Raw genomic sequence first — 9,687 nt, forward strand, 5'->3', positions numbered from 1 at the left:
ACAAGGTAAAGGTGTATAAAAGTTTTAAAAACCATATTGTAAGGAAAGCATTGTACAACGTTTGGAGTAGATACAAAGATTTGTGGGAAAGTAAAACCCCTAGGTGGGTGTCACCAATGGAAGCTAGGGAAGTAAAAAAGCTTAATATGGATTCTAAATGGCCAAAATATCATGAGATTATAGAATACGATGGTGAAAGGGTGAAACTTCAGAGTTATGAGAAACTAAAACCTAAGGTTCGAGATTGGTTGCATTACCATCAGATAAATGAGACGTTTAAACAGGACAGGAAAATAGGATTTCAGAAAGAGAAGTCAAAATTAGAAACAGAATTGTTGGAACCCAATACTAAGAATTTATCAAGAATGTATAACTTGCTGTTAAAATGGAATACACAGGATGAAACGGTGAAATCAGCTATGATTAAATGGGCACAAGACATAGGTCATGATATTATGTTTGCTGACTGGGAACAGTTATGGACCACCGGTATTAAATTTACTGCATGTAATGCTTTAAAAGAAAATATTATGAAAATGATCTACCGGTGGTACATGACCCCAGTCAAGCTTGCAAAAATTTATCATTTGCCTAATAATAAGTGTTGGAAATGTAATGAGACTGAAGGCACTTTTTACCACCTTTGGTGGACCTGCCCAAAGGTTAAAGCTTTCTGGGAAATGATCTATAATGAAATTAAGAAGGTTCTTAAGTGGACTTTTCCTAAGAAACCAGAGGCTTTCCTCTTGGGCATGGTGGGCCAAGTGGTGTTAAGGAAGGATAGGACATTCTTTATGTATGCCACTACAGCAGCAAGAATTCTACTGGCAAAGTATTGGAAGACGCAAGAACTACCTACTCTGGAAGAATGGCAAACAAAGGTGATTGACTTTATGGGACTGGCTGAGATGACGGGCAGAATCCGGGACCAGGGGAAAGAGACAGTGGAAGAGGACTGGAAGAACTTCAAGATATATCTTAAAAATAATTGTAAAATTGAGGAATGTTAAGATGTCAGGGGGTAAGAAGTAAAGAATTGCAGCAGTAAATAAAAAAAAAACTTAAGAAATATTTATGAAAAAGAACTAAGACAATGGACTTAAGGGTTGCTAAAGAATTTTAAACAAGGATGCAGGGATAGGGAGGTATGGGGAAGTCAAAGAAAAAAAGACTATGAATTGATGATTATGAAGTAATACTGTGTTACATTGTTCTTCATTTTATGTGTGGAAAATTAATAAAAATCATTATAAAAAAAAAAAACAATCAAACCTTTATTGCATTAGCATACAGCCATAGCAGGATAAAAAAATAAAATAAAATAAAAAAATGCTAGAGACAAACAACCAAACAAAATTCAAAGCGATATTACTGCGAATGTATATAAAGCATATAATGGCCCCAAAATAGGCTCGGGACATTAGGTTAAAAAGGTAATAAAAGAATTAAGACAGGTCCAGGTCTAGGACACACTACCCCGTCAGAGTAGCCCTGAGTTTCAAGGCCTGCACTATAAAGATTGCCACCCCACGTGTAACTTGGGGATTTGCGTCCACAAGAAGCATTCTCAAACAGTCTTCCTTAGATGTGATGGTGGACGGGATCAAGAGGAGGAGCTTAGTTCTTATTAGCTCATAAATAGGACAGTAGAAAAAGAAATGTATGAAGTCCTCTACTTCATTCATTGTGCATGGACATAGACGCTGAGTAATAGGGGTCTTAGAGTAAATCCCCTGCAGGAAGGCCGTGGGTATAGAATGGAAACGGGCCATGGTAAACGCTCTTCTCAAATTGGGCTCCTTCAGGTCTATCAAGTAGTTGGCAAGTGATCTTACCACTTTCACTTTAGGGAGCCACATGGAGAGGCGAGCTGTGGTGGACTGTGCCCGGTCCATGGCCTCGTCTCTAGTAAGAATCCAGGCCCGGATTTTATGTTGATCCCAAGCTGACAGCGTGTCCAGATCTGGGAGGGAGTAGCGTGCAGTAATAGTCTCCATGGCCTTGGACCATTTATTGCTATGAGAACTAGTTAAAAAGGCTTGCCTGGCTAAAAGGGAACCTGGGGCTTTGATTAATTTACAATAAAAACTAATAATTCTAATGTGGGCTCTTGCAACAATGGAGGGGAGGCCCAGTTCTGTTCTTAACTGTGCAGCAACCGAGCCCTTGGGGAGACCCAGTACCTTTCGTGCAAAGGAGTTTTGTAGAATCTCGAGCCGTTGTAGTGTTTTTAAATTCCACCCCCAGATTTCAACCCCATACAGTAGCATCGGGAGGACTTTGCTGATAAATGCTTTTCTGATTGGTGGAACCAACTGGCCGCCTTTTGCATAGAAGAATTTCTCCAAAGCTTTGATGGTTCTACGGGCAGCCAGGATGGACATATTTAGGTGAGCTGTCCAGCTAAGCCCATACTGAAAAGTGATACCCAAATACTTGAATGCTGAACAATATTCAATAGAGTGGCCCTCAAAATTCCAAAATGGCTTCCGAGTTTTCGTGCCAAAAGTAAGAATTTTGGTTTTGGCGAAATTGATTTTGAGGGAGTTGGTATCACAATATGTCATGAGCCCTCTGAGCATGTTGTTTAAGCCCTGCTTGGTTAAAGACAGTATCACCATGTCGTCCGCGTAGAGTAATATGGGGATCTTGAGCTGTTGTAAAGAGGGGGCAGATTGGTTTAGGGCCTTCATGGTTGTAACGATGTCATTGATGTAGAAATTAAATAGAAAAGGAGCCAAGAGGCAGCCCTGTTTGACCCCTTTATTCAGAGGGAAAGAATCAGAAAGGGCTCCCAGAGGGCCAAATTTTACTCTGGCTGATATATCATTGTGAATTTCCATAAGAAGGTGGAGGAGCCTCTTATCTATGTTGGTGTAACTAAGCTTCTGCCATAGCCTATCTCTAGGGATGGAGTCGAAAGCGGAGGTCAGGTCCACAAAAGCCACGTGTAGTTTGCAGTTAAACCTGTTTAGGTATTTATAAATCAGGGTAAATAGAACAAGACATTGGCCAGATGTACTATGACCTTTACGGAATCCAGCCTGTTCTGGGTGGAATAGCTTTGTTTCTGCCCACTCGATTAATTTCTCTAATTTAATAGCATTTGACTGCCATCACAGGCCTGAAGTGCTTGAACACCAAAAAAGGCCAGAAGCCCAATGGTGGCATAACTAAAAATATGTAATACTGCATTATTTCTATAATCCCTGGTATTAGTAATTTAAAAAATAATAAATGCTGTATACTATGGTAACACCAACACATTATTCAAAGCAGCACTAAATTAATTTGTGGCTTTATTTTATTTAATTAAAATAATTACATTAAAAAGGATCAAACTCTGCCCACAGGCTTGTGATCTAAACTAGAGGTGGGAAGACTTTAGGCCTGTTGGACCTACTTTATTTGTTTTACTTCCACACAAGGATCTACCAGTACCACATGCAAAATATATACAGTGATAATTAAATAACAGGGTGCATTTCTGAATACCTTTTGGGCTTTGAACTTTATTTTCACTACCAGAACTGAACTCCCAGTCCTTTCATATGAAACCCCAATCCCAGTCAACTTTCCTTATTCCAGCAGCCTGATATAGGTGGGAAAGTCATTTTGTTGTTGCAATTAACAACCAAGTAAGGAATCCTTGACAATCTATTGCAAATCCTGATCTACTTTCTGCCCTCTTCTAACCTAAACAACTGCATTTTTTTCACTGATCAGATTTCCTGGTTTAGCCCAGTTCGCAAACAGCAACTTTCTCTGGTAAGAAAGCAATGGCTACCGCACGGCCACCACCACAATGCTATTTCAGTTGAAGAAAGAAAAAGATAGTCATATTGAAGCTACATGACTTCTCTTCTAGCTCCTCCATGGAATTCATTCTCAGGAATAGAATCTGCAGTGTTGCTTCCCAAACAAAATTAAATACTTACTATTAATGCAAGATGCAGCCTTTTACTATGAATGTTTACTCAAAAGTAAGGCCCACCATGTTTACTAGAACACACACAAATGTGTGTGTATTCAGTTGCAACCCAAGTTTTGACAGTGCTGTAGTTAGCTTTTTGAGTTCAGTGACTGTGCTCGCAAAGTAATGTTAAAAACTATGGTGGAAATGAAGTATCCTTTTCAAAGAATGTTGGCTTGTCACGTTGTTTGAACAAGGAATGCTGACAGGTTAATTACATAAGTCACCTTTGCAACCAATGGTTTGAAGCTGGCTTGTTTTAGAAACTTACTAGTAAACTGTGTTTTCTAGCATGTGTAACAGAACAAGCAAAAATTATCTGAAAGGGGAACAAATCTCTGAAAAGTGATATGGATCAAAGCTTGTAGGCCCAATGCTTTGCTTGGACTCACTGCAGTTCATCCATACAGCACTACACAGTGTGGGACAGAGGGAGAGAAGGAATTCAGTGAAGCACCGTGTAAGCTCTGATAAAAACAAACATTATGTTTTTACATGTCATCAGTTTATTCTACCTTCAATTCAAACATTACTAGAGTGCTGGACAACTTCATTAGTGAGCTACACCAGAAACACTAAACAAATCCAATGCATTTTATGGTAGTACACAATCCTTCATTGCAATCCATGATGAATCAGCCATTACATCCATCACTCCTCATTTCTGAGGTTCGCAGCATCATCTGATTGACCACTTCTTGGGCCTATCTGGACATCCCTTTGACACATATTGTGAAACTGGAAGGTCTTAAGGCTTGTGCAAACATATTCACTCCCTCTCCCTGCTTCTCTGTACTGTGGGAGAAACAAACATTTGAACCTTAACATTCCAGTTCTTTTAACACAGGAGCTCCCCTGATGCTGGCACATTAATCTTCCCCTGTGGGAGGAAAGTGCAGGACAGGCAGGAAAGTTACTATATGAACTTGTCTGTTCCCAATCTTTCCCCAGGGAAATCTTGATACAAAAATAACATCTGAATAAGACTGTGTGCTCAGCTATCCAGTGGCCCCTCTTTGGTGTGACAGAACAAGGAAGTTCTTATTTGCTGGACATTCTATGCTCAGTCTCTTCTGAAACTACCGTTTCCCCTGGATTTCTGCATCTGAAGACATAATACAAAAGCTGCATTTTGCATTCATACTTTGTTTCAGCTCCCCTCAGACTATCCCACATTAACAGGTGTGGCCTTGTGACAAATATCCACATGTTTTTATGAATCACTGATGACTCTACATAAATACTGAAGTCAGCCAGTCATGAGCTGAATGAATTCCAGCTTACAACTGACAACAATCTTGCTAAAGCTCTGTTGTCATTAAACTACGAGTGCAAAAGCTGCTACCTCTCTACATATTATATAGCTGCTTCCAACATATTAATGTCATTAGTGTTAAGTTCTGTATAGTATTGACCCTATCTACCCCAAGCCTTTTGACCTTTAGTTCCTCTTTCTCTTACCAAAAAGAATATATATTTTAGAGATAAGCCAAATATGAATGAGAACTGGGCCAAAACAAACAAGATGAATTTTAACAGGGAGAAATGTAAAGTATTGCACTTGGGCAAAAAAAAATAAATGAGAGGCACAAATACAAGATGGGTGACACCTGGCTTGAGAGCAGTACATGTGAAAAGGATCTAGGAGTCTTGGTTGACCACAAACTTGACATGAGCCAACAGTGTGACGCGGCAGCTAAAAAAGCCAATGCAATTCTGGGCTGCATCAATAGGAGTATAGCATCTAGATCAAGGGAAGTAATAGTGCCACTGTATTCTGCTCTGGTCAGACCTCACCTGGAGTACTGTGTCCAGTTCTGGGCACCACAGTTCAAGAAGGACACTGACAAACTGGAACGTGTCCAGAGGAGGGCAACCAAAATGGTCAAAGGCCTGGAAACGATGCCTTATGAGGAACGGCTAAGGGAGCTGGGCATGTTTAGCCTGGAGAAGAGGAGGTTAAGGGGTGATATGATAGCCATGTTCAAATATATAAAAGGATGTCACATAGAGGAGGGAGAAAGGTTGTTTTCTGCTGCTCCAGAGAAGCGGACACGGAGCAATGGTTCCAAACTACAAGAAAGAAGATTCGACCTAAACATTCGGAAGAACTTCCTGACAGTAAGAGCTGTTCAACAGTGGAATTTGCTGCCAAGGAGTGTGGTGGAGTCTCCTTCTTTGGAGGTCTTTAAGCAGAGTCTTGACAACCATATGTCAGGAGTGCTCTGATGGTGTTTCCTGCTTGGCAGGGGGTTGGACCCGATGGCCCTTGTGGTCTCTTCCAACTCTATGATTCTATGATTCTATGAATGGGTAACAATTCAGAGTGAGTGGCTCATTTTAAACAATTCCTACAATGAAGACACTGTAGGAAAGATTATGAATGTACCATACAGACCATAATATACAATGATCCTGTGTATGTGTGTATGTGGGAAAGGGAGCTGGCCATATATATACAGTATACACACTGGTAGGTCACAGATGGCTGTAACTTCCAAGTGCATAGCCAACCCTATCCATGACAAGTAATTTTAATCAGGTGGTAAGGATTTTATAACCCACAAGACCTTCTACAAAACAGTTTACAACAGCAAATACCATCTGGCAAACCACTAGAACTGGAAGCCGCACACAGTTAAAAGCCCATTACTTCCCCTTTGGTGGACCTTGGGAACCATAGTTTGTTGAGGATGCTGAGAACTGCACCTGTGCATGAAGCAAACTGCAGTTCCCAGGATTCTCCCCTCTCCCAGGAAGGGTGTCAGGGCTTTAAATGTATGATGTGTATGCAACCTATCTAAAAATCACATCCATCTTATTACAGGAATTCTGAAGCAGTCCCAACAACAAAAAGTTACTGGATAGGCACTCATAGTGGGAGAAGAGGAGATAGAAAGGGCTGAGAGCTACCAAGTGTAACTAACTTAAAGAAAGAACACATAACTTGTGAATGTACAGTGGTACCTCGGGTTAAGAACTTAATTTGTTCTGGAGGTCCGTTCTTAACCTGAAACTGTTCTTAACCTGAAGCACCACTTTAGCTAATGGGGCCTCCTGCTGCCACCACGCGATTTCTGTTCTCATCCTGAAGCAAAGTTCTTAACCCGAGGTACTATTTCTGGGTTAGCGGAGTCCGTAACCTGAAGCGTTTATAACCTGAAGTGTCTGTAACCCGAGGTGCCACTGTACTTACCTTTGGGCAAATCACACTCTGCCAACTTAAGCTACCTCCTAAGATGTGCTGCAGCGATAAAAGGGAGAACCAACCTACACATTTCCCGAGCTCTGGGGCGGATTTTAACCTTAATTTTTTAAAAAAATAATCTGGAAAATAAAGAAGTGTGGCGTGGTGGGGTGGGGAAGAGACCCCTTGTCCTCTCTTAAACAGCTTTGAAAGATGGAAATAAAGGCGATGGAAAGACACATGACGCGCCTTTCCAGAGCTAAGCCCCACCCTGCCTGACATATGGGAAAGGGAACTTGACAAAGGCGAGGCGGGACCCTCGTGCAGGGAGAAAAGAAAGGCAGGTGGGAGGCGGGTCGACCCCCGAGGGGAGATGGGGAGGGGGTCGCACCCAGGACGGAGGAGGGAAGGAAGGGCTGGCGATGGGGCAGGAGGGCGAAGGGGAATCTGTGGGTCGGGCCCAGACTGAGGCGACTGACTGCCCGGGCCTCCTTCCTGACTCACCCACATCCTGGTCGAAGGGGTTGCTGGTGAAGAGCGGCATCTTCCCAGGCGGCGCGGGGGGAGACCGGCGGCGGCGGCGGCGGCGGCGGCGGCTGAGCGAGGCGAGCTTCCCTGCCGCCCCTCCTGGGCGGAAAACAACAAACAGCCACAGACGCCTCAGCGCAGCGACTGACGGAGCGAGGCCCCGCGGCGGCTTAGGCTCCGCCCCCCACTCCCCCTCCTCCTCCTCCTCTTCCTCGCGCTCCCTCTGTCCGCTTGGTTCTCCTCAGTCGCCGAGGCTTCCGGGCGCGCGGTGCATGACGGGGAGCGGCGGAGAAAAAGAGGTGTCCACCGCACTTGCCTGACGGCGAGGCGGGCACGGCGAGGCTTCCCGACGGGAAGCGCCTGGGAAAAAGCGGTCGTTTTTCTCTCCCCCCCCCCCGCCCCAAGTTTCCCAACCCTGCTTCTGATTGTCAGACAGGGTTGTGTGGATGTGTCAATGGAGTAAAAGGCCCTTCAGGCGCGCTTAGGAAAGCCGCTTGAGTCCCCCTCCAATGAGATCTCCTGGGTTCTAGGTGTGTAAGGATGCCTGGTCTGCCAAGTGAGGATGCGGAGGCTGGGCGGGGCAAGTGGGACCTGAATCAATGCATAGCAAACCTGTATGCACACACGCTCTCTCTCAACAATCGGGAGAAACTATGACATCAGGGACAGCCATCACTCGCAAAGAAAATGGGCTAAATGAATATATGATATGATATTTCACTATTGGGCAAACTCTGGCTGGGCTAGGCAAGAAGGAGGCATGGAAACTCCATTTCCTGCCTCCGTCCCTGGCACAAGCTAGTGGCCAGCAGATTGAAAGCTGCAGCACCTGACATTTCTGGGAGCTGTCCAGCATGCCTGAGCCTCAGGGATATGGCCAGACAGCAGCTTACATTGTTGCCCACAGTGCTGCTGGATCATGGACCAAGGAATGGGTGAGAGACACTGTAGCCTTGCTGTTATAGGATATTGAGAGGGAGGGCATAACTCTCGCATGGAGGTCACAGCTGACTTGGGTTCAGCTTACTCAGGACAGGACAGGTATTTCCTTCTCCCTCTTTCTCTTTACTTTAGCAGTGGGTACTGTGGCAAATTGTCACACTCACTCTTCCGGCTTTGGCGTAGTTAGGGATCCTATACTCTCATAATTAAGGTGTGTGCTGAATGATTTGCTGTCTGCCCTTCTTATTGGGCATAATCTTAAGGGCAGAAACACATGTTCAATGAGACAGAAGAGTGCCAATTTCATTTTTCAGCTAGGATGTCCTAATGTTCACTCCTAGAAATACTATAGGAAAGAAACTTTAGGATGAGCCAGAAACAAAAATTCATGAATCTGTTTTATATTAGAATTGCTTTGCACATTAAAAAAGAATATTTGACACATGTTCAGTCTCTCTGGGTGCCCAGCTGTGTTCCCTTATCTTAATTCAGGTGGTCTGCAGCATGCTGATATTATATTAATTTATAAATGGATTTGTATTCCTTTTTTATTTCTCATATTGCATTTTATTGTATTACAATTTGAATTCTAATCTAAACCTAAGACAATAAAATGTAAGAAATAGAAGAAGCAACAAAAATACAGATAAAAATCATACAGCACCTAGCCCAGCACATTACAATTGCAGAAGAACCAGTGAGTGGTCTGCCAAGACCATCAAGCAATTTTCAAGAGGTCCATGGGGGGCAATGGTTTGGCAATCATTGCATTAGGAACAAAAGAAGGGTCCTGCTGGTCCGACCAAAGGCATGTCCTATATGTTGCATTCTCACAGTGGCCAACCATATATGCATGTGAAAAACCTTGATATTTCATATGGGTTAGTAATTTATAAATATTGTGTGTTTGGGAGATTCCATTGTTGAAGGAGCCAGGCACGTTTCTTAGTGAGTTAATCACCCTAAGTAGTGGTCCTTAGTATAAGAAAGGAAGTTGCTTTCTACTGGGTGGCCAATGGGTTGCTGGTAGTGAGAAGGACAAAAGCCAGAGTTGAGT

At 43.2% G+C, this 9,687-nt stretch overlaps 2 protein-coding genes across 3 annotated transcripts in view; one reads left to right on the forward strand and one right to left on the reverse strand.

The window, feature by feature from the left end:
- Positions 1 to 7,892, reverse strand: part of STAM (signal transducing adaptor molecule) — a 30,480-nt gene extending 22,588 nt beyond the window's left edge. The window contains exon 1 of the mRNA XM_079948328.1: positions 7,665 to 7,892. Coding sequence (XP_079804454.1) covers positions 7,665 to 7,704 — 40 coding nt within the window. The 5' untranslated portion in view covers positions 7,705 to 7,892. The remainder of the gene's footprint in view (positions 1 to 7,664) is intronic.
- The window catches only part of ST8SIA6 (ST8 alpha-N-acetyl-neuraminide alpha-2,8-sialyltransferase 6), a 473,234-nt gene that overhangs the window by 358,526 nt on the left and 105,021 nt on the right, over positions 1 to 9,687 (forward strand). The window lies entirely within an intron of this gene.

This window comes from Podarcis cretensis (genome assembly GCF_951804945.1).
Source record: "Podarcis cretensis genome assembly, chromosome: 12".
Classification (NCBI taxonomy): domain Eukaryota; kingdom Metazoa; phylum Chordata; class Lepidosauria; order Squamata; family Lacertidae; genus Podarcis; species Podarcis cretensis.